At 56.2% G+C, this 27,414-nt stretch overlaps 1 protein-coding gene across 1 annotated transcript; it reads left to right on the forward strand.

Annotated features, from left to right (window-relative positions):
* The first annotated feature begins 594 nt into the window (after positions 1-594).
* On the forward strand, positions 595-26,823 carry DACT3 (dishevelled binding antagonist of beta catenin 3). The gene is made up of 4 exons (XM_048833315.2): positions 595-910; positions 21,702-21,813; positions 22,223-22,378; positions 22,728-26,823. Exons 1-4 carry the CDS (start codon positions 689-691, stop codon positions 24,404-24,406), a joined length of 2,169 nt encoding a protein of 722 aa, XP_048689272.1. The 5' UTR covers positions 595-688; the 3' UTR covers positions 24,407-26,823.
* Positions 26,824-27,414: the final 591 nt, after the last annotated feature.

The raw sequence follows: 27,414 nt of genomic DNA on the forward strand, positions 1-27,414 counted from the left end.
TCATGCAGATTAAACTCAGTGTATGAGCAAATGGCAGCATCCATGGGCGTGACTGTGCAAATAAGCATGTGTAAATGAACCACTGGCTGGGAAGGGGAGGTGGTCATGCAATTAAAACAAGGGGGGTGGAGCCAAGGATTAAATTTAGGGGCGTGGCTATATAAATAAAACAGGGCAGGGGCGATAGCAGGCGAGCCAATGGGTTGGCTGAGGGCGTGACTATGCAGATAAGGCAGGACGAGAGACTCAATGGGCTACAATGAGGTGGGGGGGCTATGCAAATTTAGCAGGGTCGGGCAACCAATGGGTTGATCTGAAGGCGTAGTTATGCAGATAAAACAGTGCGGGGGAACCAATTGATCGGGTCAAGGGCGTGGCTATGCAGAGGAGGCAGGGCAGAGAAGCCGATGGCTTGCGTACGTGTGGGGGGGTCTAAACAGATGAGGCCGGGCAGGCGAGCCAATGGCTGTGCTGGGAGGGTGTCTATGCAGATGAGGCCGGGCAGGCGAGCCAATGGCTGTGCTGGGGGGGTGTCTATGCAGATGAGGCCGGGCAGGCGAGCCAATGGCTGTGCTGGGGGTGGTGGTTATGCAGATGAGGCGGTGACAGCGCGGAGCTGCCGCCGGCGGAGCGGGTCGGCTGCGCTGGCCGGGGCCGCAGGGGCAGCCGCGGGAGCCCAGCCGGGGGGATGATCCGGGCGTTCTCCTTCCCCGTGAGCCCGGAGCGGGGCCGGCTCCGGGGCTGGTTGGAGGGGAGCCTGGCCGGGCTCTGCGAGCTCCATCTGCTGCGGGAGCGGCAGGAGCGCCGGGTGCGGCAGGCGCTGCGCCTCGGGACCGAGCCCGCCGAGCAGGCGGCGGCCGGGGAGACCGAGCCGGGCAGCGCTGCGGAGCCGGCCCCCGAGGAGCAGCTGGTGAGTCCCGGCCGGGGCCCCGAGCGCCTGGGGACGGGTCCGGAGAGCGGGGGCGGCGGGGCCGGGACTCGTTGGGCACAGTGGGGCTAATTCCGGGGGGCTGTGCCCGGCCTCCCCATAGCTGCTTCGGTGTATGGGGCTGTTCTGGGGAGCCCCAGCTGTGCGGTGGGGGGGCTGTTTTGCGGGGGTGCGAGGAGCCCCGCGGTGGGGTGTGTGTGTGTTTGGGGCTGTTACGGGTTGTGTGGACAGCCCCTTGCTGTGCGGTGGGGGGGCTGTTTTGCGGGGGTGCGGGGAGCCCCCCGGTGGGCGGTGGGGTGTGTGTGTGTGTTTGGGGCTGTTACGGGTTGTGTGGACAGCCCCTTGCTGTGCGGTGGGAGGGGGGGGGGTAAATGGGGCTGGTGTGGGGGCAGCCCCCTGCTGTGTGGGGTGTACGGGGCTGTTATGGGGTGTGGGGGCACACCAAGCTGTGCAGTGGGGGGGGGTGTATAGGGCTGTTATGAGGGTGTGGGGGGACCCCCAGCTGTTCAGTGGGGGGTGTACAGGGCTGTTATGGGGGCATGGGGGGGGTCTATGGGGCTGTTCTGAGTGGTTGTGGGGGGAGCCCCTAGCTGTGTATTGTGGAGGTCTCTGGGGGTGTTGGAGCCCCTAGCGCTGCAGTTTTAGAGTTTCCTGGGGCAGGTGAGCAGGAGGCTTCCCCTCCCCTTCCTTTGTGTATTTAACTTTCATTGAAACATCTCAGACCCCCGGGCCTCTGGGAGCCCCTGGGCCCGGCCTGTTGCCTGACTCAAGTTGATGGCACCACCATGTCCGAGGTTACATTGTCCTCTGCCCTGTGGTTGGACTCTGTTGATCTGAGAGCGTTTTCTCTATGGCACTGTGGTTAGAGCAGGGGGCCTGGGAGCCAGGACTCCTGGGTTCTATCCCTAACTTTGGGAGGGGAGTGGGGTCAGTGGTTAGAGCAGGAGATTGGGAGTCAGGCCTCAAGGGCTCTGTTCCCAACAGGAGCAACCCAGGGCCAGCCTTTCTTCCTGATTTGGATGGGCTTGCAGTTTAAGAACTGCTTTTGAATCCGGTAAGCAACAAAGTAGTGAATTATTGCGTGACCGTGAGGCGTTAGTTGGTAGATCTTCCACTATGTATAATAGAAACTGGGCTTTTAGTGTCGGGGTTTTCCTGAGAGCTAGAGAAAGGAGGATATTCCTGATACCTCTGGATAAACTCCAGGGGAAAAAGGGGGGGCATGTGAAATTGCGAAGCGATAAACTGAAAGTAGAAGAACATTAATTCTCTCCTGCAGGGGTGCTGGAACAATTTTTATAGTGGGGGTGCCGAGAGCTATTGAACTCAACTGTAAACCCTATATATGATGAAAACCACTTCAAGTCAGGGCGTGTGGCAGGACCCCCAGCACCTCTAGTTCCAACACCTATGTTCTCCTGAGCAGCACAAAATTAACTTGTGGAATTCCCTGCCACAGGATGTTACCAATGCACAGTGCTTGGGGAGGAGTTGGAAAAAAGTTAAGATTGTTTTTAATACAAAAACTCACCCTCATGCTTCAGAGCTGATCACTGGCTGATGGTCAGGAAGGCACCCAATCCGAGTGCATAGTTAAGTCCATCCTCCAGGCCATCCAGGAGAGAATGACAGGTTTCAGAGTAACAGCCGTGTTAGTTAGGAGAGAATGTGGCTCTAGACTGGCCCATTGGTCTGCTCTGGTGCAGCAAGGAAGGGGGTGGTGGGGACACTGCACTCAACAGACCATTGATCATTTCTGCTTTGGCATCTTCAGAAACAGAATTCAGTCTGCACTCAGCCCCAATGCTAATGCGGGGGAAGGGCTGTCTTGCCATTGACAGATTAGACTAAGCACCTATTGTCTTCTCCTCCACGTGCGGGTGGAAGGGAAAGATCCTGCAGGCCGTGTGGGTGTGCTGGCATAAGGCAGCTAGAGGGAGGCCGGAGATGGCAGGTGAGGTGTCCCTCTGAGGTCTGACTGGTCTTTAGTCCTGCCATAGCTGGGGCGCCAACTGGGGATTGGGGGGGTCCCATTGTGCTGAGCACTATGCGGACAAGCCATAGAGAGTCCCTGCCCCAAAGACCTTACAGTGCAGGGCCGGATCCCGAGCTGGGGTAAATTGGGTGTAACTCCATTGGAGTCAGTGGGGCCAGATCCCCAGCTGGCGTACATCAAGCTTTGCTCACTGACTTCATTGTAGTACTATGGAAAGTCCTCTGGGGCGCAGGGTGTCTGTCTGTCTGTCAGTCAGAGCTTGTCAGCTCCTCTGGTGCAATCCTCCCCCATCTCATCCTCAGCCCGCTCAGAGGGGAAAGCAGGTGGGGTGGGAGTCAAAAGGATGGGGGGGGTGTCATTCACAAAACATGCAATTGTCCGGTCATCGTTGAAAGTGGCAGGTTCCTCCATCACCCCAACATCACTGTGCCGGACTCAGCTAGGACTTCGGTTGTGTGGCGAGATCCCTTGCAGTGGTGTCTTAGCCAGGGAGGGGCTGGGGTTGTGGTGAGCTTCCTCAGTGCAGTGTCCTAGCTGGGAAGGGGTCAGCGGTGTGGTGAGCATCCTCACGGTGGTGTCCTGCCTCTCAGAGCTCAGCCTGTACCTGTGAGTGCTGGGTGGGGCAGGTCTCTCTCTGGCCTGAGGAGACCATATCTGGGGGAGAGGAATGGGGCAGGCTGCCTTTCCCTGGTGTATGGGGCAGGTGTCATAGAATCATACAATATCGGGGTTGGAAGGGACCTCAGGAGGTATCTAGTCCAACCCCCTGCTCAAAGCAGGACTGATCCCCAATTAAATCATCCCAGCCAAGACTTTGTCAAGCCTGACCTTAAAAACCTCTAAGGAAGGAGATTCCACCACCTCCCTAGGTAACGCATTCCAGTGCTTCACCACCCTCCTAGTGAAAAAGTTTTTCCTAATATCCAACCTAAACCTCCCCCACTGCAACTTGAGACCATTACTCCTTGTTCTGTCATCAGCTACCACTGAGAACAGTCTAGATCCATCCTCTTTGGACCCCCTTTCAGATAGGGTCTGTCCCACCTCTGAGCTGGCTCTAACCTAAGACCCTGCAGTACCAAACCAAACTATCCTCAGCGACATCTGGAGTGGGGTCGGGGGAAGTTGTGTGGGTCTTGTCACTTTGTGTAATAAGCTGCTCACAAGCCCTGGGCAAAGGTGTCTGTTGGGCATGTGGAACCAGCTTATCTCTTGGAAAGTGACTGCTAAGGCTATTCTCACTGGAGTCCTTCCCTGGGTGCATCTCTGCCCCTTCCTGTCTCAGCAGGACGGACAGATGGACGACATTGTTGTCCTGTGCTCCAGACTGCTGCCCATGCCGGGGGAGTTAGAGTAGTCAAGGTCATGCTCCAGGGCAACAGCTGGTCCCTGGAGCAGGGTCAGGAAGGGGATTCCTCACCTGCCCCTGCAGTGCATTCAGCCAGGAGGATGGTTGATTCTGAAGCGTTGGATGTTGACTGGTGCTGGTGGCAGGGTGCTGGGCTGACGTGATGTAGCAAATATCTTCGTCTCCAGCCCCATGCTCTAGTGTTGCTTAGCGTTGCTGCAGCAGGGGCAGCTACAGGACTTGAGTGGCTTGGTGAGCTTCCTCCTAGTAGTGACCTGGGTGGATTCTACATATAGGGGAAATAGAGGCACAGCACAGACAGATCACCCAGCAAATCTGTGTCAGAGCCAGGAAGAGAACCCAGGATTCGAGGCACCAAATGCTTCTGCTGTAACCACTAAACCCCACTCCCTTCTCAGAGCTGGGGGTAGAACCCAGGAGTCCTGGCTCTCAGGCCCTGCTGCTCTAACCACCAGACCCCACTCCCTTCTCAGATCTGGGGGTAGAACTCAGGAGTCCTGACTCCCAGCCCCCCTGTTATAACCACTAGATCCCACTCCCCTCCCAGAGCTGGGGTAGAACCCAGGAGTCCTGATTTTCCCCTCCCTCTTGCAAGGTGCTTTGTATTTTCAGTGCCCTGGATGTGCTATCTTGCTGATTTCACTGCTTGGCCTGTGCAGCCATCTCTGACCAGGTATCGCTTGGACCCCTAAAAGTCTTGTTCTGGAGGCTGGCATTACTGGTCCCTTCTGCTGCTGCCAGGGCTATGGGGTTCCTGCCTGGCCTGGTACATCACAGCTGCCCATCCCGCCCCCCCTTTCAGCTCCAGCTTTGCCAGCTATTTACTGATTTAATAAAAAGATTTTGCTCTTTCTCTGCCCCCCCTTAATTAAATCGACTTCACGTTTGCGGATCCGCTGTCAAAAAGCCTGGCAGCGTCTTCCAGCAGGGGATTAATGGGGCGAGCAGCCAGCAGCCAATGAGAGGCGCCTGCTTTGCATAGTGATGAGATTCTCTGGTGGGGCGGGGGTGAGCTGGTCTGGAAGCTGTTCCTTGGACCTTGCGTTGAGGAAAGGCGGCGGGGAGTGGGTGGGTGCGGCCCCGGGGACGAGGCTGCAGTCAGATCAGGATGCTGAGCGCTGGGTGAATTCTTCCCACCGTTGACACAAGCTGCATGCCTTGGTGCTGATAACGCCGCTCCAGCGGTGGGATAATGGGCCGACGAGTCCTCCTGTCACCCCAAGACTGTCTGGGCTCCGGTGGGGCGGGGAGGGGGAATGAGTCAGCCAGAGAACAGGCTGCCTGGACTTCTGTGTCCTCCTTACACCTCTCCGCCCCTCCCATCTTGACTGTATGTCAGTGGCGTGGTGAGCTGCCTCCGAGCAGTGCCAGCTAGACCCCAAGGCCAGGGCAAAGCAATCCAGAGTGTTGGCGCAACCTCACATGGGGCACTTCCTTGGCCCCGCCCCTGTGCCATGACTCCGCCCCCTCTTGTGTTGGGCAGGGGTCACGCATTCAACCATCCTATTTCTCTCCCCCCATTTCTTTGGTCTTTATCTTCTGGCTGGGCTGGGGTCCCTTCCCGAGATGGGGAGGCTCCTTTCTCCCTCAGAGAAAATTGGGAGTTTTTTCAATTAAATGTCCCCCCCATTCCCCCCCCACACTGGGAAACGTCAGTGCGTCGAAACCCAAATATTTTGGTGGGAAAGTTTTTTGTTGTTGTTTTGTTTTGACAAATTTCCTGATTTATTTATTTTTGGGTGGGGAGGAAGGGGTTAGGAATTGTCACTACCTCCCTGTCGTCACGTTTTCCAAAATGAGAAAATCCAGGTTTTTTTGGGGGGGGGGGTAAAAGGGAAATTTGAAGTTTAATTTGTAGGGGGGGGAAATGTAAACAAGGCAGATAAGAATAAAAATGGTTTCAATCAACACAAAACCCTTCAGTTGGACCCAGTCGTTGTCTTCTTCTTCCACTTCTTTTTGGATTGCTGGTTGGTGAAAATTTTCAGACTTTTGACTTTTCTTCCCAATTCGGGACAGGAAAAATATACAATTCTCAGGGGATGGGCAATCTGTGCAGCTGTGCTGGCCCTCCCCTCCCACCCCCCATATATGTGTGTGTCTGTTGGGGAGGGGAGCTTCTGACACCATCGCAGATTGGTGTGGTGAGCTTCCTCAGGGAGGTGCCCTGGCTGATGGAAGTTAGGACACCCCCCTTTCCCCGGGTGTGGTGAACTTCCTCAGGGGAGTACCAGTGGCTAGCATTGCCAGTGTCTTTAGCTCTGGCCTGGCCATTCCCGGCTGGCTTGGGTCTCAGTGACAGGCCATCCGGCATGCGCTCTGGCAGGCCTCATCGGTCCCCTGCCTTCCAGCTGGAGCTGGGGCATGTGGGAGTCTCGCCGGTGGTGGTGGGGAAACACGTGAGTCGTCTGGAATGGGCCGGCGGCCGGCGCTCTGAGGTCGGCTCATGCCTGAGACATGACGGTGCGCGAGGCTGCGGCTTGGCGTCCGGAGCAGCCCCGGTTTAGGGTTTCCTTGGGAGAGATGCTCAGACAAAGCAAAGCCCAGCCACGCGTCCCTGGCTGCAGCGTCCATCTCCCCACCCCAAACACACCGCCCCACTGGCTATGGCTGGGCCTGCCTTTCCGCTAGGAGTCTGATTTCTCCTCTCTGCTCCTCACTTCTTCAAAGGCAAAAGCCGTTGGCAGCTCACAATTGAGGCTGGGGGCCAGGAGGCGGGGCGGTGGTGGGATCCTTCAGCAAAATGCTACCTCTCCCTGGGCCTCGCTCGCCCCGTCAGTAAAACAGGGGTAATGATCCTGCCCAGACGGTGCAGCACCGTGCGGTGGGGCGGGGGGGTGCGATCTTGGGTGGGGAGGCTGCAGAATCGAAGCAAAAGCTGCTGCAAAGGGAGTAGCTGCAAGATCCCGGAAGGGGTGGGGGTGAGCCCCTGGCTACAGAGGGGGAACGGAGCTTGGACTTTAAATCAGTGGGATGGGGGAGGGCTGAGAGTTGCCTGCATGATGCAGGGCTGGTGGCAGCCGACAGCTGCATGGTCAGGGGGCCTGGCGGTGGCTGCTGGGGGCAGACTGGGCCCCTTGGCTGGGCTGGCTGGAGCTGTTTCGCTCTGCCTGCCCTCCCCCCCCCCCAGCCCCATTCCTGGCCGCTGAGGGGTGCTGAAGGGATGCAAGGGGGCAGGCTCCTGCCTGGTGAGCAGCCTCCCTTCCCCCACTGGTCCCTCCTGCACCTTATCTCTGCTTTATTACTTATGGGCCATAACCGCTGGGCTGGGGGGGCTGTGCCGAAAGGAGCTAAACTCCGGCCTGGACTGTCGCGGGAGGAAGGGACCGAGCTGTAGCTAGTGGGATGGATGGGGCAGGGAAGCTGCTGGTGCCAGGGCGGGCCCCATTACGTCAGGGATCCTCCTCTGTATCTCACCCCAACGGAGACTCCATTATTCCCCCAGACCCAGGGAGCCCTCGAGACAGACCCTGCTGTCCACCCTCAGTAAGCCCCCTCCCAACTGACCTTTGCACAGACCCCCAACACACCCTCTCCTCCTGGGAGCCCCTGCCCTATCTGACCCCAAAGCAGACCCTCTTACCCCCTCCCCGCCTCAGTCACTGCGAGTCTGGGCAGCGCCCGGCCCGACGGGGCCCTGATCTCGCTCACTGCGTGTCTGGGCAGCGCCCGGCCCGACGGGGCCCTGATCTCGGTCACTGTGTGTCTGGGCAGCGCCCGGCATGATGGGACCCCGATCTCGGTCACTGTGTGTCTGGGCAGCGCCCGGCCCGATGGGACCCTGATCTCAGACAAGGAAACACAAGAAAGAAGAAGAAAAATGCAGCCAACATGGAAACCCCAAAGTAGCGACATAAGTTGCGTCACCCAGCCAGGAGAGCTTCTTATGTCGTCTTGGACCAGTCACAATGACCTTGGCTGCCCTTCTCAGCTGGGGAAGCATATTCAAGGGCTGCCCCCCAGTCTGGTCCTCTCCAGTGCAGTCCGTGCCCGTCTCGTGTCCTGTGAGTCGCGATCACACATGGAACTTCTGTCTAGCTAGGTCCGTGTATGGTCCCCATCACCGCGGCAACTGTGCAAAACCATCACCATGGTAACTGAGCACCTGACCTTCATAGCACCCCATTTTACAGATGGGCAAGTGCTGCACCTCAGTTTCCCCAGGGTCACACAGGGAGCGTCTGTGACAGAGCCGGGACTTGAACCTTTGTCTCTTGCTGTCTTAACCATGAGGCCAACCTTGTTACCAGAAACATTGTTGCCTTGAGACGGGAGGGTGTGTAGCGGGCCCAGATGGAAGGAGGAGAGCTTGTGAATTCTGAGTAGATGCTTAAAAAAAATCTTTGTATAAGGGCAGGGGTCTGCTCTGGTGCCATTGGCCAAAAATCTACCCCACCCCTGTGCTGTGCACTCTTTCCCCCCCCCCCCCCCAGAGGTGGCTGCATTCAATTGCTGCTGCTGGGTGTGCGTGCACAGCTTGTGAAAAGATCTGAGATCCGCTAGGGAAACAGTGTAACAATATCCGAGCATTGCCGTCTTCTGGATACACTTGGGACAGCTCTGATGAGTGTCATAAGCCCTGTACTGCTAACACCTACCTCATGGGAGATTCTCCTTCAGCCCAGGTGGGCTTTTGTGGCAGGAGGCGCTGGGTTCTATCCTTGGTGGTGGTGGGAAGTTCTGAGCTACCACAGACCTTCCTCCAGATTGTCATTCTTGAGCGTGTCAGTGGCTTGCTGGAAAGATTACCATGCCGTGCTGAGCAGCTGATTGTGGTTTCAGTTCAGGTGGAGGCATTAGCAGCTGTTAAATGCCGTAGGAACAAAAGAATCTGCTTTTATGCAAATATCCCTTGTAATTAAGAAGGCGAGGGAAAAAAAAAAACTACCGAGGGGGCGGAAAGCCACAGAGAAGATGCTGAATGCACAGCCAGGGATGTTGCTAAGTATAGCAGTGGCTAAATCATCCATGGCATAACTCCTGTGAGAATCAATGGTGTAACAGCTCAGTAAGGTTTCCAAAAGTCGTTTAGAGCCCGGCTTCTAGTGCAAATCCCTCTAAGGTCTTCCATAGCCTAACAGGGGAAAATAATTTCTTGGCATATAAACCACACACACCTCTATGGAGAGAAATATACATGTATTCAGATTTTATCACGTGCCCTGGACCAGGACTACTTAGAGAATAGGGCACACAACGGCATTTGGTATTGAAGAAAAGTATGCAACCCCTAATGCTCACCTGATAAGAGAAATTTCCCCCTCTCCATATATATATATTTCCCCATAACTAGCTAATTAAAGAAATTCAGTCGTGGAACTGCCAATTAGAAACCTAGCCTGTTTCTACCAAGATCCCTTCCACACCTCCAAAGTGACGCATCTCTTCAAGAATGGATGATTTTCTAAAAGACCTGCTCGAGTTCAAACAGGAATTAATTTGAGGTTATCCAGGAGGTCACAACCACATGATCACAATGGTCCCTTCTGGATCCTAGAAATGCTCATTCAAGACTCCATCAAATTAAGCCAACCTGGATTTTTGTTCTGGGAAAGGATGTTGTGTTTCCCCCCTCATCGAGATAGGAATCAGTACCAGCCCCAAATTAATGGTCATTTGCAACTTGGTTTTGGAAGCGTAGAAGATGAGAAATTTTGTCCTACGTCAAAATCGGTGGTTTAATTTTAACCCCCCAAACAAAATTGTAATTCTTTTCCTTGTTGGCGAAGCGAAAGCTTTGCAGGAATTAAGTGTTGCTATGGGAGCACCTGGGTTTTTTTTAACAAGCTCTTGTTCTAACGATTTAAACCTCATTCCAGAAATTAGGGTTGGGAAATAATCTAGGGGAATTAGATGCTTTTGGAATTCACATGCCTAACTCCCTTAGGAAATTTCAGTCCTATACATAGTGTGGGATGCTTCATTGTCCACTCCCCTACACCAGGGCAGAGTTGGTGCCCAAGAATCTAAAGCCACTGATGGCCCAGGGGGTTTAGGCACCTCACCTGGTCAGGCCCTTTTGTAAAATCGTGCTCGGTGCCCCTCTGCATCTTGAGGCATCTGTTTCCCTTTGTAAGCCTGGCCCTCTGTGCCCACGGCGGGTGTGGGGATGAAGTACTTATAAGCAACAGGAAGTTTATTTAAGTTCTTTTCTGTTTTAAAATCATTTAATGCTTGCCACTTGTATGGTGCTTTTCAGCCACCTGGTGCAAAGTGGGTTAGTATTATGGCCCCACCCCCTGGTTTACAGAAGGGAAACTGAGGCACGGAGAGAGGAAAGCAACTCCTTCAAGGCATCAGTGGCAGAGCTGGGGAGAGAACCTAGGGGTCCTGACTCCCAGCCCTGCTGCTTTAAGCACTAGGCCCAACTCCCCTCCCACAGCAGGGATTGAACCCAGAGGTCCCGACGCCCAGCCTCCTCTGCTCTAATCACTAGGCTCCACTCTCCTCTCAGAGCTGGGAATAGAACCCAGGGGTCCTGGTTTCCAATTGTCCTGGCTCTAACCACTCTCTCACGCAACCGGGAATAAAACCCAGGAATCCTGAATGCTGGTGCAAAATGTTGTCCCTATGGGTCATGTGTTTCTCTCTGCTGGGTGTTTTTTACACACGTGTGTGTGCAATGTACGTCTCCAACCTTTGTTCCTTTTTTTTTTTTTGAATACAGCCTCCCCGTTTCTCCGGTCAGGAAAGCAGCCCTGACTGTCCAAGAGGAATTTTCCTGCGGAGAAATGGGAGCTATGCTTCCATCCAATAGACTTTTATGGTCTGTCCTCTCTCTCCTCTTGCCAGTGGGGGGAGGGAGGAGGAGGAGAATGCTGAGCAGCGGCTTCTTTAGGGAATGCCAGAGCGAGACAGAGAGAACCGATACAAAGCTCAAGCTTATTATAGCCTGCAATCCCCTTGGCGGCTGCTGGCTATCAGGATCCGGTGTGCTGAAGGAGCCCTCTGCAACGGGGAGGAGAGCAATCTGCTCTGAACTGCACCCCAGGGACCGGCAGTAACTAGCTGCTTAGTACAGCAGCTCAGTGATGCTGGAGCGCTGGGCCGGTGCAGTTTGTGCTTTGGCCTGCCCTGCTACCCGCCCTGTGCCGGAGGCCGTGTGGCCTCGTGGCTAAAACACTGGCCTGTGACCCAGGAGAGCTGGGTTCTCTTCCTGGCTCAGCCACTGGGTGGCTGGCTGGCGGTGCCTCAGTTTCCCTAGCTGTAAAATGGGGGTTGTGATCCTGCCCTCCTCTGTAAAGCCCTTTGAGATTTCATGGTGACGAGCGAGGCTTCCCCCCTGCTCCCCATTCAGCTGTGGGGTGGTGCCAGCCCCAAAACTCATGTGTCAGCTTCCCTCCCAGAATCATGAGATGGCCCGATGCTATCAGCAGACTTTCCCAAATAATGGGGTGGGGGGTTCTCTCCATTTGCCTTCTGGAGCCTTTAGGGGGTCCCATTTTCTAGCTCTGTCTCCCCTACCACAAGCCCTGCAGACATAGATCTGGGGTAGGTCAAAGCGCAGTCTGCAACAGTTAGTGCATGGCAGGCTATGGCCAGGTAGATTCACGCTCCAGCTTGCCACGTGCTAACAGTTCATCTAAACAAGCCCTTACTTCATTAAGGAAAAAAAACGGAAGCAGATGTTCTCCCATGACTCCGGGAGCTGGGTCTTGAAGTGCAAGAATTGCCAACGGTGGATTATTATTTATCACCGTATATCACAGTACCACCTAGTGGAGATCGGGGGCCATTGTGCCAAGCGCTGCACGACCGCAAAGTCCCTGCACCAAAGAGCTCACAGTCTAGGCAGGAGGAGAAGCAGAGAGAAGTGATTTGCCAATGCCTCACAATCTGGGCAGAGCATGAAATAGAGCCAGGGCACCCAGCTCCCAGTCTGGTGCCCTATACACTGAGCCATGCTGCCTTTAGCTGGTCCAACCTTTCTACCTCCTAGACTAGTCCAATGTTGGATGTGCTAGCCAATATGGCCAGGCTGGGAGATTTACTAGCCAGAGGGCTAAACCTGCAAGCCAGGTGCTGATCTGAAATATGGGGGAGGGGGGTGTAAAAACCTAGCGAGACCAGCCCATGCCTCTGTCCTCCCGCTGAGGGAGATGAGAATGGGGGCTGAGACGCTTCCCCTGTCTCTGCTCTTCTGGGTCAGCCTCTGCTAGTAGGTGTAATGAATCTGAAGTCACCTCTGGCTGCTGGCTCGGTGAAGGGTGGAACTTTGAAACCTGGCAAGAAGAGAGAGAGAGAGAAACCCCTACCGTGGTATCCTATGGAACTCCCTGCCACATGATATTATTAAGGCCAAGAGCATAGCAGGATTTTAAAGGAAGGGTTAGAAGTTTTCTATATAAAACAAGAATAGGAAGTTTGTTGGTAAAAGGGATATAAGCCTTCATGCTTCAGAGCATACGCAAACCCACTAACCTAGGGGTCTGTCAGGAACTTCTGCTCTTGGCTGGGTATATCATTGCCCACCGGGGGTGGGTGGAGCAGGGAGGAAGGGCGGTTCTTGCACCTTCCTCTGAAGCAGCTGCTGCTGTCACAGACACAGTTCCAATGCTCAGGCCCAGCTGGTCTTAAAATGGGTGGAAACGGCCCCTTGAGAATCCCTCCTCCACAAGGGGATCTCCCTAGCCAGTGTGGAGCTGGAGTAAGAGGACTTGGATCCCAGCCCCCCGACATAGGGGGTGGATAGGGGGCATTGTCAGAGCACACTGCTCTGTGGCTATTCTCTGTCCTCCAGAGGCAACAGAGTGTGAATTAGAGCAGCCCTGAGGCTGCACTAGCTAACACCGGGGGCTGGGGGAGGCCTAGAATATGCCGGGGCGGTGGGGAGCACTGTGCAAAGGGGCTTAAAACCACCTCCCACCATCATTGCCACAAACACAGGGGGTAGATAGCTGGGAATCGGGCCCCACGATACTGTGCAAGAGGAGGTGCTGGTCCAATCCGGCCCAGCAGATCCTAGTGCCTGTGGGGCATACAGATTAGAGACTCGCACGGCGTTGGAGCCACCATCCATTTGCTGTGCTAGCCACACATCCAGAGCCTGGCCCTTGGCTCTGCGGGATGCTGGGTTGCTGCACTGAGTTTACTTAAAACTGAATTCTACGGTTTAACCCTTTTTTAACCTTGTCCTGAGCCGTGAAAGGCGCAGAGTTTGATCCGGCTGGATTCAGCCTAGCCCTGGTGCTCAGAAGTCACGGGATCTGTTGGTACTTTTCCATTTCTGGTTGCTGCGATCTCTGCTTTAGCTCCGCTGCGTCCACCTCCCTGCTTATGGCTGTTAGCTGGACGATAACGGCTCTGCCGAGGTCTGGCTTGTGTCTTTGTCTCCTTGTTGCTCCAACATCTAAACATGTGTTTGAATGCAGCCAAAGGCAAGATCGTGTGTCTAGGAGCAAAGAATGCAACTAGATGGGGGACTATAGTCTGGAAAGCACTAGTTCCGAAACAGACGGAGGGGTCACGGTGGCTGTTGCTAGGCACGTTTATACTGCACACTAAGTCCAGGCTCTGACTCCAGTTTGAGCCCAGTTACCCCCCCACCCCTTGTGTCCACACACAAATTACTCTGTCTTGGGTCAGCAAGCACTCACTGAGGACCCTGCTAGTGGGGTGCATCAGAGCCCCGCTCCTGGTGTGGCTCAGGCCTGAGCCCCGTCATTTTGCAGTGTGGACACAGAGACGGGCTGCAGACCATGTAGTGCAGTGTGGACGTGTTAGCATGGGTGAGAGACCCCAGCCCAGCACTTATAAGTGGTGTGGACACTCAAGCACGGGCTTCGAAAGGCCGAGTCCACATGCTGGGTTCCACATACCCAGGTTAGCAATGCAGTGTAGACGCACCTGTCAATCCCATCCTCAACCTGACAAACCGTCTGAGCATCCATTTCAAGTGCAAGGCCCTGATTGGCTGGCATTGGAGTAGGGCCTTTAACCTGGTTTGCTGTATCCCCAGCGACAGCCCTGACCACTGGGCTACCCAATCTCTTTCTTTTTGGCCCAGTGGCTAGTTAATGACTTCTACAAAGGGGTGAGACTGAGGCTGATTCTCCAGCCAGGTGCTCCTCAGGGAAATGGGAGACACCGGTTCAATTCCCTGGGCTGGCCCATGCCTGGTTCTCATTCTAGTTCTCAGCTGAAGAACTAAACAATCCATGTTTAGTTTTAAAGGGACGGAGTGGAGAGTAATGGTTAGAGCAGGATGGGGCAGGGAGTCTCAGGACCCTTGGGTTCTGTTCCTAGCTCTGGTGGGGTTTAGTGGGTCAGAGCAGGGGGCTGGGGGTCAGGACGCCTGGTTCTATTCCTGCTCTAGGAGGGGTGTGGGGTGCAGGGGGTTAGAACAAGGGTGGCTGGGAGTTAGGACTCCTGAGTTCCATTCTGTGCTCTGCCATTCCCTCTCTGATCTTAGGCAAGTCAGTATGCCTCAGTTTCCCCATTTGTAAAACAGGGATACTGCTGAGCAGGTGGGGCTGGGAATCTGGACTCCTGGGTTCTATTCATTAGAATGGCCATATTGGGTCAGACCAAGGGTCCTCTTAGCCCAGTAGCCTGTCTTCTGACAGTGGCCAATGCCAGGTGCTTCAGAGGGAATGAACACACCAGGGCAATTATCAGGTGATCCATCCCCTGTTGTCCAGTCCCAGCTTCTGGTAGTTAGAGGTTTAGGGACACCCAGAGTTGTTCCTGTGACCATCTTGGCTAATAGCCATTGATGGACCTGTCCTCCAGGAACTTATCTAGTTCTTTTTTGAACCCGGTTATACTTTTGGCCTTCACAACATCCTCTGGCAAGGAGTTCCACAGGTTGACTGTGTGCTGGATGAAGAAATATTTCCTTTTATTTGTTTTAAACCTGCTGCCTATTAATGTCATTGGGCGACTTCCTGGTTCTTGTGTGATGTGAAGGCAAATAGCGCTTCCCTCGTCACTTTCTTCATACCAGTCCTATTCCCAGAGGACTTGAACCTGGGTGTCCCATATCCCAGGAACGCGTCCTAACTCTGGGCTGTTGGCTGTTTCAGGGTGGGTCTCTCTCTCTCTCTCTCCCCTGTGGTGTTTTTGTGAGTAATTTCAAAAGGTCTCGGTTCGTTCCAGCGTGAAATAAAAACAAAACTTGAAACCTTGACATTTTTTGTGGATGGGGATTTGTGCTTTCTGGCCAGCCCCTAGCCTTACCTCTGTATACAGCTACTGGGATAGTGTGTCCACACTCCAGACAGGAGCGGGGGAAGCTCACAGAGGGTTCAGAGGTGAGCAAGTTGAAGTCCGGAAAAGCCACCTCCCAGCAAGAGAGGGAAGGAGCTCAGTCTATTTAGCTTATTGAAAGGACACCTAAGAGGCAGCTTGGTCTGGGTGGATAAGCATCCGCGGGGGAGATCTCTGGTGTAAAGGGCTTGGTAACCTACCAGACAAGCCATTACAAGAGGCAGTGACTGGAAGCTGAAGCTAGAGAAATTCAGACTGTAAATAAGACTCAAGTTTTTAACAGGAAAAGGAACTAAGCATTGGAACAACTGACTGAGGGGCAGTGGTGGATTCTCCACCGCTTGGAGGCTTTATGCTGAAATCAGACATTTCTTTCCCGTTCTAGCTCAACCACAAGATATGGGCTGGAAGTGGGATTCTCTGGCCTAGGTAATACAGGTCGGACAGGCTGATCAGAATGATGGTTCCTTCTGGGCTGAAAATCTCTGAATCACTACAGTAGAGCACCCATCCCCGTCCCCGTCGTCACTCCCTGCAGAGCTTCTACCAATCCCACCCCAGATCTCCTCCCTCCCCTTTCTTCACAGAGCCCCGAGTACTGCTGAGATTGTCACAATTCCTCTGCCTTTCTGACTGTGGCTCCAGGGTGTCCTGTTTAAATGTATCCCCCCCTACAATGTCTGTATGTGGCTCCGTTCGGTAATTTATCCCATACGCTCTCCCCGGTCCGATCTTTAATTTGGCGGGGGATAGCTCAGAGCAGTGGTGGTGTGCAGAATGAATGTGGATGAGCCCCACACCTGGTTCTCATTTGAGCTCTCTTTTGGAGAACTGAACAAGCTATGTTTAGTTTTAAAGGGGAAGGGATGGGATTTAATTGCTGGAGGAGCAGGGACAAGAGAATCAGGACTCCTGGGTTCTATTCCCAGATCTTGCAGGGGAGTGGGGTCTAGTGGATGAGAGCAGGCGGGGAGTGGGAGCCAGGACTTCTGGGTTCTATTCCTAGCTCTGCCATTGACACTCTGGTTGTAGGGAAAGTCAATATGCCTCAGTTTCCCCAATTTGTAAACCAAGGAAAGTGCAGAGTTGGGAAGCAGAAAGGGTTAATATTTATACAGTATTCTGGAGGTAGCAAGTGCCGCATACATGAATGATTATATTTGCTGCCCTGTGCTGGCGAGAGGCAAGAAGTGGAACCGATTAGAATCAGAGTGAAAACAACCCAGCTATGTTTCAGGGTTCCTGAGCGAGGTGAAATGCAGACAGGAAACCCACCGCATTAATAGGATCTCTGCAATCTCTAACCAGATCAGATTCATTTCCTGGAAGCAGGTTGCCTGATATTGCGCTGCAACTAATCTTAGCCGCGAAGCCAGGAGGAAAGTAGGCTAGATTTAAATACACACCAGGTCTCTTAATACAGGGGTTTTTAAAAATGTAATTTCCTATGATTTTAAAAATTGGGAGGGGCGAGGATTTCATCCTGTGGAGCCATATTGACCCTTTCACACATGCGGGGTGTCATCAGGATTGGGGTCATTTGATTCAAAGTGCAGTCCTGGTAGCAGTAGTAAGCTGTTATCTTCTATGTGGATCTGCCACTAGAGGGGGATGAGAGACACATGTTGACTGTGGGTTTCACAGCTATTTGCTGACACCAAAATCCCTCATGACTGGTCCTCCTCCTATCCCACTCCGCTTCTCTCTCCCTCTCCCTACCTGCATCTCTTCTGTTCCCCCATCCAGCCTCCTCACCCTTCTGCATTCCAGCCTGGCAGCTGTCTCCTCTTGCATGCTGCATGGTGCCAACAGGGGGAGCACTCAGAGTGCAGGAGAGAATCTCCTTGCTCTTTGTGCTGCATCGCCCTCCCCCTTTCCCCCTTCCCCAAGGAGCAATTTCCAGGAGTCCTACTCAGCCCCTGCAGCCCTGAGCTGGAGCATGTTCAATTGCTCTGTTGGGGTGGTGCATGGGCAGTCTGGTTGGGACACAGGACAGATTCTCAGGGAGACAGCAGAAGGCACATCCCTGGCCCCTCTGCCAGATTTCAAGTCCCTGCCCCAAAGCATGGGGGCGCTAGAGCTTCTCAACCGAATGGTTGGAAGAAAAAAAAATTATTTTTTTGGAAGCATGGGCAAAGCGCTATATTTCCCCCTAACTTTGTTCTCAAAAACAGCTGACCTGTTTTACCTGAAACTTTCCAGAAAAATTCAGGTGGAGGCTGACACCCAGCAGGGAAAATTTCAACCTGAATAGCTAAAGTTATAAGTAACCGAAAACAGGCTCTTATAATGGAGACTGTCAGACAACCTTAATAATTGACATTGCTGTTTGGGCTGCCGATAACACACCCATTCAAATCACAGGTCCAGTGCTCCTTGCCGTTGTGTCCCAGGATGTATCTTTCAGCTCCATCCTTTACCAGAGGCTGATCGTGGCTGCTGGCAGTTGGATCGGGATTGGTTTTTCAAACCCATTTGTGTGTGTGTGGATTTAGATATTTGAAATGCGCCAGCACCAGATATTACAGAGCTTAGCAGGATTCCAAAAAGGATTAGCCATTTATAGGAATAATAAGAACGGTTGCGGCTACACGTGCCGGGATAAAAATTTACATGGGATATAAATCTGCCTGCCTCGGGGTATAAGCCCACTGCAAAAGGATGGAGGTTGGGATAACTTCCCTCGTAGGTGGGTTAGTTGGTCACGGTCCTATCCGCAGTGCCTCGCACCTGCCCCCAAAATATCTGGAACTAGCCACGGGGAGGCAGGGTGCTGGGTAATATGGGGCATTGCTGGGATCTGGCACTTCCTAGGGGGTGATTTTAAAGTCTTTTTCCGGATTAAAAATCTTTGGACCAGGAGCTCAGCTGGTGCAAATCCGTTCAGCGCTGTTTGTGCCAGTGGAGTGATGCTGACTTGAACCGGCTGAGGATCTGGTTCTGTTCATCCCAGTGTTGCTGAGCCAGCTGGGGATCTGGCCCAGTGACTCCAAGAGCGTGACACCCATTTACACCAGTTGGGGGCCTAGACCCTTAGCTGACCTTCGTAGCTCAAAGACAATAATTTGGTTTTTATTTTGAAAGGCCCCCTTGGAAATTTTTTTTTCCACGCTGTCAGACGTTTATGGCTGGCATTTTAACTCCCAGGGCTCCTGGGTTCCCAGCTATGGGAGGGGAGAGGGGTTTAGTGGATTGGAGTGGGTAGGAGGGGGTGGCTGGGATCCAGGACTCCTGGGTTCCATTCCTCACTCTGGGAGAGGAGCATGATTTAGCGGTTAGACTGTCAGATTGCCAACCTTCCCCCTTACGGCCTAGCTCAAAGCAGGTCTAGCTGACACAGCAGTTAAAACCCCGATGGCTGCCGGTTCGGCTGTGGGACCTGCATGGCTGGATTGTCTGAACAAGGGGAAAGTGCAGCTAACACATGGGTGATGCATGCAGGTCGTTTCAGTCCTGATCCGGCACAACCGTTCCATGTGTACTTAATGGGGTGCCCACACGCACCCTTATAGTAAGGTGCCCAGATACCGTGGGGATGGGCGTGGGATAGTAGGATGAAAACCTGACTAGCGCCATTGGAGGATTTGATGGGGCAGAAAGTCCAGGGGCCAAGGCCATTGAGGGCTAGGTTTTCCAACGCCCAGCATCCACACCTGGGGCCTCAGCACCCAATTCACTGAGGTCTCTAAATGGAAATTCTGGCCTGGCTTGTGGGTGCTGCCCCCTTCTGGATAGTCCATGTAACAACCACCTCACTTCAAGTCCTGCTTTTGACCCATTAATATAGCACCTGAGCACCCCACAAACTTTAACGGAAGGATCTTCACAGCATCCCTGTGAGGCAAGGCAGCTATGCCCATTGTACAAATGGGTAAACTGAGGCACAGAGAGCCTTGTGTCCAAGGTCACTCAGGGAGGCTGTGGTGGATCAAGGAAGTGAACCCCCCTCTCCTCAGTCGGAGGCTAGAGGCCCTGGCTGCTAGGCTATCCTTCCCTCTTCCTTCACCAGCCTTTCTCTTTCTCTGCTGCTAGGCTGAAGCCAAAAGACCTGAAGAAAACAAACCCTCTGGTCCCCCCAGAGTTTTACAGTGTTGTTGTTCTGGGTGGGGGGCGGAGAGGGGGAGCTTAGTTAGGAAATTTACCATTTTTACATCCAGCCTCTTCACAAAATGGCTGGACTTCACCCATGAGCCTGATGCCCAGGGCCTCTGGGAGACAGACGGTGGAAACAGAGGGGGCCGGTTAGGTGCTGGGTGGACAATACAGAGTTGAGGGTCAGGAATGGGGGGGGCATTTATCAGATGTCCCTAGAGCAGCAGGCTAAATCCCTGATTTAGAATGTCACTCGTGAAGTGTGGGGGGGGGAGGACATGGGCTGAATTTATGGAGTAGGGGGGTGGATCTGGGCTGGGCTGGGAATACCCCCCCCCCATGGCCCCTTTGTCTGCAGCCCCCTGCACTGTAATGTATTCATCGACGTTGCCATTGTAGTAGGAATTTCCCCAGGAGCCGTGATAAATGAACCCACCCCCCGCCCCAATCTCTGAGCCAGGCAGAGGGGAAGGCATCCAGGTGTGAAGCAGAGATAGCGGGGATGCGCCGGGGGAGGCCTGTGTGTGTACGTGTCCCCAGTGCAGGGTTGGGGAGCTCTCCCCTCCCCATTGGGATGGCAAGGAAACGGGGTCTATGTTGGAGGGGTGGAGGAGATTTTTCCTGTCTCTGCTTCTCCCTTCTCGTTCTTTCTCTCGTTTGTTTCTCTCCTTTTTTCTTCTTGTTGTGTTTTCTGTCTGTCTATCCCCACGTAACCCCATCTGTCCGTCCGTCCCAACACACCTCTCCTTTTCCCTCTCCCTCCCTCTTGTTCGATTTCGTCCGTCCTGTTCTTTTTCTCCTCCCCTGTCTTTTCCTTCTCTCTCACTCTTCTCTCCTGGCGCAGGAGAGCCGGTTAGAAATCTCACCGGAACCGACGGGCAGCGGACTGATTACACCTTTTACGAACTGACTTATAGCCAGGACGCTGTTCGGTTGACTTGGGGTGTTAAGAGTTTGCGTGAACTTGGGGGTGCTGATGCTTTAGGGATTCAAGTTTAATGTCCGCCGGGTGTGTTGTGCTTTGTTTTATCCCTGTCTCAGTATTTTAGAACATTTTAAAAAAGTTTTAATGAAATTTGATGTGAATAAAGGTGTTTTTCATGACATCGTCTCTCCTTTACTCTTCTCATTCTTTCCCCCCTTTTGTTCTCTTCTCTCCTTTGTTCCCTCTTCTCCTTCTCTCTCCTTGTTTTTCCTCACTCTCTTCTCTTCTTTTTCTCCTTCCCTTGTTCTCTCTCCTCCTTTTTCTCCTCTCATTTTCCCTCTTTTCTCTCCTTCTTTTCCTCCTTTCTCTTCCTCTCCTTCTCTTGTTTTGCCCCCGCATCCTGACTGGCTCTGGCCCCGTCAGAACACCCCCCACCCTTGTGCCCACCCCGGCTCCTTGGAGTTCAGGAAGCTTCCCCCCACCTCCATTGGGCCCGGGAGCTTTGGGATCTGGCTGCCTCCTGCTTTCCTGACCTTATAGGGGCAGGGTAGAGGCCAGCACAGATTCCAAAGAGCCTGGGGCCCATCTCCGGGCTCCTTGGGCCTTGTTTCCCTGGGCGGCTGCGCACCCCAGATGTGGGGGTGGGGTTTGGGGTTGGGGTATCCCAATGCAGTGGGACAGGTGGTGGCTGTTTCCCCTCCCCCTCCAGCCCTGGAGCTGTCAGCTCCCCCCCTTCCCCGGGGTGAGGACGTTCCCCCCCCCCTTTTGTCTCCAGCAGAGTTTGAGCGACAGCCCCAAATGGGTCTCATTGTCTCCCCCCACCCATCTGTCTGGAGGTCAGAGGTCACCCAGCAGACCCTACCCCACCCCCCATGTGGGCTGTCTGCAGCACATCCCCCTCCCACCATGATACCCCCCTCGGGGTGCAAAGTTCAACTGAATGTAAACATGAGGGGTGCACTTAGGGGCTAGCTGACCCCCCCCCAACTATCTACCACTGATGGGGTTTGAGCCTTGATTTTTGGGAGGGGGCTGAGGGGGTGATGTGCAGCAGTGGCTTCTGGGTGGGGGGCACTGTTGGGGGGGGTAGTTCAACCCCCCCAAATGGGGAGGCTTGGAAGGCCCCTGTTGCTGGAGTATCAATCCCTCACTAACGTCCTGCCCCTCTCGGTTTCCTTTCCAGGATGCGCTGCCCGGGCTGATGTGGGAACTGGAGCAGCAAGTGGGGGGGCTGCGGCTGCACCCCGAAAAGGCCTGCGGGGAGGCGGCCGAGATGGACAGCTGGCCCAGCTCGGGTAGGAACCCCGGTGGTGTGATATGGGGGTGTGTGTCTCAGACTGGGGGAAAGATGCAGCTGATTCTCACCCCCGGTTATCTCTGCAGGGAAGTGGGACCCCAAAACTGCTTCTCACACCCCAGATTCCAAGCTGAGACCTGCCCAGGGAACGGGCCGGCTGGTGCCCCGTGGGCTGCTCCCATCCCCCCCAACAGTCTCTGTCACCTGCCTCCCCCTTCCCTGCCCCCCAGCTGATGGTTGCCTCTTCCCCTACCCCCAGCTGACGGCTGCCCCCCTCCACGTCCATCTCTGCCCCCCAGCTCAGGGCTGCCTCTTCCTATCCCCCATCCCTGCCCCCCTCTCAATTGGTGGCTGTCCCACAAATCTGTCCCAGCTGCCCCCCAGCTCACAGCTGCCATCTCTTGCAGGTTTCTACGAGGGTGCCTCTTCCGCCGTGGCCTCAGACTCGCCGGCCTCCTGCTTCGGGGACTCTTCCGGCTTCCCCTCCATCTCCGGCTCCTGCTCCCGCATCGGCCAGGCCGAGTCACGTGGCAGCTACGCCAGCGAGCGCCCCAAGTCCGTGGGTGAGCGGCTGCCCGGCTCCTGAGAGACCAGCGTGGGGCTGGGGGTCGCCTGGCTGATCTGGTGGGCAGAGGGAGGGATACCGGGCCGGACGGAGCCGTGGGTCCGGTCCTGGGGGATACCAGGCCGGACGGGGCCGGTGGTCGGGTCCTGGGGGATACCGGGCCGGACGGGCTGTCAAGGACCGTCTGGCCATGGCTGAAGAGAGTTGGGGGGTGGTGAAAGGGGCAGGCCTGTCTCTGGGGTTGCCTTCGTCCCTATGGGAGCGAAGGGGGCCTGAGCACTGCCCCCCTCCAGCTGGAGCCGCCCTTTGTGGGTCTGTCTCTCAGTCCGTATCTCTCTGTCCCGCAGGCGAGATGGGCAGCAGTGGCAAAGACGGGGCCGGGCGGGGCATGGTTCCCCGCTCCTACTCGGCCCCCTACTCCAGCTGTCAGGACTACCCCTCCGAGCCGCCCCCGCGCCTCCCGCCCCGGGACAGCCTGGACCCCTTCCTGTACCCCAGTCCCCTTCACGCTGTGGCCATGCAGAACCCACTGCTCCGCGGCCGCCTCTATGATGCCACCCCCTTCTCACCGGGCCTGGCCTATGGGGCGGAGCAGGCTGGGGGGCTGGAGGAGTTCGGGGGGCAGGAGATGCCCTGTTATCCCGAGGCCGCTCACTGCCACAAGGTGGAGAGCTACATCTCGCGGCTGATCCGCCGACGCAGCCAGCTGGCGCGGGGTGGCAAGCCCCGGACTAGCCTCAACGCCGAGCCGCCCGCCAAGGCAGTGGCCCGCCAGAACAGCCTCTGCAAGAGGCCCTCAGAGCTGCTGGCCCCCCAGGCGGAGCGCAAGCACCCCCCAGCCATGGAGCGGGGCAGCAGCACCCCCTCGCCCTGCGGCTACGAGGGCGGGGCCGGCGTGGCCGCCCGGATCTGGTCGTCTTGGGACGCCGCGGCCGAGAGGACGCTGGCCGGCAAGGGGGCCCCCGAAGGCTATGCCCCGCCGCACTCCAGCCTCAAGAAGCCCCCGAAGCTGCAGGCACTCGCCCACCTCCGGCCTGCCCTGTCGGTGGATCACTACGAGGAGGGGCCGGGCGAGGACGGTGCCCATGCCAGGAACGGCCAGGAACCCGCTCCCTATGAGGAGAGGGGGGGCCGCCCCCCGCTGGCCTGCACCGAGGACGGGGCCTGCCAGATGGTGAAGGCCCAGTACATCCCGGCCCAGCAGCCGCCCCGCGCCCAGCAGGCCCACCGAGGCGCCAAAAAGAAGCCCCCTCCCCTCACCAAGGGGCGCTCGGTGGAGCTGTCACCAGAGCGGGCCCCGGTAACGCCCAGGGAGAGACCTCGGGCAGCGGCGATGCCCAAGAAGTGCCGCTTCACCGAGGAAGGGGGGGAAGCACCAGGGGGGCGCCGGGCTAGCGCCAGGAAAGGCTCCCCCCGGGGCAAGAAGGCGGCGCGCTCTCAGTCGGAGAACAGCCTCCTGAACAAGCCGGGCGCCTCGGGCACCAAGTACCACACGGTGGAGCGGGACGAGGTGGTGCTCAAGCCGTCCCGGCAGCGTCGCCCCCACCCCGGCGCCGCCGGCTACCGGAAGTGGCGCTCGACGGCAGAGATCTGCCAGGAGGAGGCGGGCGCCGGGGAGCCGCGGCGGAGCCGGCGGGCGGGGCGGAGCGGACCGGGCGCCCCCTCGCCCCCCCGCAATGTGCTGTACGGTTACGCCGGGAGCGACTCGGAGTGCTCGGGCGGGCGGGGCGGCGGGGCGCGGCGGGCGCCCGTGTGCCGGCTGGAGGAGGGGCTGGCCTACGGCGACAGCGAGTCCAGCCTGAGCGAGGGCGGCTCGCCCGCCTTCAGCACCGGCTCCAGCGACACGGACGAGAGCAGCGGGCTGGTCTGGCCCCAGCAGCTTTCGCCGCAGCTGGTCGCCAGCGCGGGGCCCGGCCAGGCCGGTGGGCGGCCCAAGGTTTTCGTCAAGATCAAGGCCTCCCACGCCCTCAAGAAGAAAATTATGCGCTTCCGCTCGGGTTCCCTGAAAGTGATGACGACGGTGTGAGATCCTGGGCTTGGAGGGGGGGGGTCTAATCCCCCTCGTCACCCCCTGCAGCCTGGGGGTGCCCCTGACCCACCCCCTCTCCAGCCTCCTCCACCCCCCCAACCAACTCTGCCCCATACTGCCCTGGCCTGGGGCAGCCTAACCCATTCCCGGTCTATGTCCCCTGCCTGGTGGTGGCCCCAACAAACCCTGCCCCATACTCCCCTCGCTTGGGAGTATTCCCTGACCCATACCCCCTCCAGCTTGATCCACCGCACTCCATACACCCTGGCCTTTTGTGGGGGGCTTGACTCTCACCCCCCCATCTACCTTCCCAATCTGGGAGTGTCCCTTTCCCAACCTGATCCAAGCCCTCCAGGGTAATCCAGCCCACCCCCACCCCCAGCCTGGGAATGTCGCTTGACCTAAACCCCAGCCTGATCTACACCCTGACCTGCCTTAGCCTGGGGATTCCCCTCGACCCCCTGACCCACCCTGGATCCATGCACCCCCAGCCTGGCGGGCCCCCTCACCTCACACCCCCCACTCCTACTTACCTTGGGAGGGGCATGTCATCCCTCCATCCCTCCCAGCTTTGGGACCCCTCTGATCTCCTTTCCCACTGGTCCAGTTCTCCTCCCAGGGTTGCCAATTTTGGTTAGACCTATTCTTGGAGGTTTAATCACATGACATCATCTTTAATTAAAAATTCATCTTTAATTCCTGGAGAGTCCAGGACAATCCTGGAGGCGTGGCAACCCTGTCTCTTCCCCCTTTGCCGTACTACCAGATCCTCCTCCCCAAACCCTTCCCTGCCCGGCCCCCTGATGCAAACCTCAGGCCAGAAGCTGGTAGGTTCAAGCCCCCAGGTTTAATTTTTAGCAGAGGTGCAAGATGCCCCCCTGCCCCCCACCAGTCTGCAAGGCCAGGGGGATGCCATGACGGGGCAGGGGGCACTGGCTGCTGGGGGTCAGTGGGTTACATTGCGGCTGGGGAGCAGGTACTAAAATTAATTGGGGAGGGAATTGGGTGGGGGAGCTGCAGTCTGCCCTGGCTTCCCTTCACCATTGTGCGTGAGCGCTCGCTTCCTGGTGCATGACGCCTCCCAAGTGAGCTGCATGCGAGACCCTCGCTTGGCACTGGTAAAATCCTGATGCCGAGCGGCCTCGGAGACACGAACGGTGAAAGTGGGGCACTGGTGCAACCATGGGCCCTGGGGGTGACGCCCCCTGCATGGGGGGGGGTGAGCTGCGTTTGGGGCGCTGGTGAGGCGGTTGTGATGCTGATGCGATCGTGCCTGAATGGATGAGCTCTTCGGGTCCGTTAATGGTGACGCTGTGGGCACTAGTGAGCGCGTGCCAACACCCTGGCGGCTGGCACCGAGCCGGTTCATCGCCTTGCAGATTTTGTGGACTGCTGAGATCTGGGCCCAACCAGGCTAACGGCAGCTTCTGGGTTAGGATGGGCCTGTGTCTTTCCTTGCACCCGTGGATCGTGCCCCAGGGCTTCGGCGTGCCGGATTAAGGGTGCAGAGATCTCAGGGTGGTGGCACTCCCATCCTCTCCCTTTGGGAGTCTATGCCTGGGGGCACGGACTCTGGCTACCTCCCGCCCCCCCGCACACATGCTCCCACCGCAGCAGCTCATCAGATACTCTAGGAGCCCCTGATGAGCGTGGTGGGGGCGGGACAGCATTGTGGTCCCAGGGGCATGAGATACAGGGGCCTTTTCCCTCCAGCTCCTCAGTTCCAGTCCAGCCCAGCTGGGTAACGTGGCCCCCTCTCCCCATCTGCAATCAATTTGTTGGGTCTCTGCTCACAGTGGGAGACACCATGAGCCTGGGCGGTGCTCACCCCCTCCCCCACCCCCACCCCCCGTGACAGGGGTCCCTCCCGGGCAGGGCTGAGACTGGCTCAGGGTAGCATTTGGGGTGCAGGGGTGAGTTCCCCCTGCCCGGGGTTGTGCCCACTCTGGGGCTAGACCGGGAAGGATCCCTCTCCAAGGGTCTCCATCCGGCCCCATCACAGCAGCAGTTAAAATCCCCCTCCCCGGTTATGTGGGTTTCATCTCTCTGCCAGGGCCGGTTACTAAGGAGATCCAGCCTGTTCCTGAGCGCTACCCTGAAATAGACACCCGTGCCCGCTACACAGATAATTAACTTGCCAACAGGAGCCCAGCTTGTGTTAGTCCCCTGCCGCAGACCCCTGCCCCCCGGCTGGGCCAGCACTTCCATGGCGCGACGTTCACTGTGTCGCATGCTGTTTAAATGAACGTATTTATTATTCTGATTTTGTATCGTAACTCCTCTGGAGTCCGCGCTGTACATAGGTACCTCCCTGGAGTCTGTGGCAAACCCCCCTGCCAGTCTTGTATTTCTATATATAATTTCCCCCTCCCTGTCACCCCGTTTTTGTAAATAAAAATCTGTTATTTGTGGAAGTGCCGCTTTACTGGCGGGGTGGGGCGGGGCAGGGATTGAAGCACCCACAAAGTTAAGGGGGCGGGTTGCTGAGCCATATTTGTTAATATGGTAACACACAGAAAACCCCAATTGAGATTGGGGCCCCGTCGGGCCAGGCGCTGCCCAGACACGCAGTGACCGAGATCAGGGCCCCCGTCGGGCCGGGCGCTGCCCAGACATGCAGTGACCGAGATCGGGGCCCCTCATTGCATACAGTGTATGTCCGTGAGTATGCAAACAAGTAGCTAGATACCCTGGTGTGGCTGGGGAAAGCAGGCCACAAACCTCAGGCTTGGGCGGCTTTAGCATCCCCACACCAATGCCCCTGGCATTTCATCCACCTCCCCGTGCCTGGCGTGGGTCAATCCCTCCATGGCAGCATGCTGGCATCATCCCACCCCTGACACCAATAGAGAATTTGGAGGGAGATTCCAGGCTGCAGCCATGTCCATGGGCTGCTTTGAGCTCCAGGCAGTCCCTGTTAAAAACGCTTCGCCCAGAGCCCCTTATGAAAACCAGATGTGTGAAGCAGCCAGGAAAACGTTCCTGCCTTCCAAATTCTTTCCCTC

The sequence above is a fragment of the Caretta caretta genome, chromosome 23 (genome assembly GCF_965140235.1).
Source record: "Caretta caretta isolate rCarCar2 chromosome 23, rCarCar1.hap1, whole genome shotgun sequence".
In the NCBI taxonomy this organism is placed as follows: domain Eukaryota; kingdom Metazoa; phylum Chordata; order Testudines; family Cheloniidae; genus Caretta; species Caretta caretta.

What these genes read in the sequence shown, in the direction of transcription:
- DACT3 (XM_048833315.2), top strand. Translation starts at nt 689, where the DNA reads ATGATCCGGGCGTTCTCCTTCCCCGTGAGCCCGGAGCGGGGCCGGCTC. An exon ending in CGGCCCCCGAGGAGCAGCTG is followed by an intron (nt 911 to 21,701) that starts GTGAGTCCCGGC and finishes TTTCCTTTCCAG; the next exon opens with GATGCGCTGCCCGGGCTGAT. An exon ending in CGAGCGCCCCAAGTCCGTGG is followed by an intron (nt 22,379 to 22,727) that starts GTGAGCGGCTGC and finishes TCTGTCCCGCAG; the next exon opens with GCGAGATGGGCAGCAGTGGC.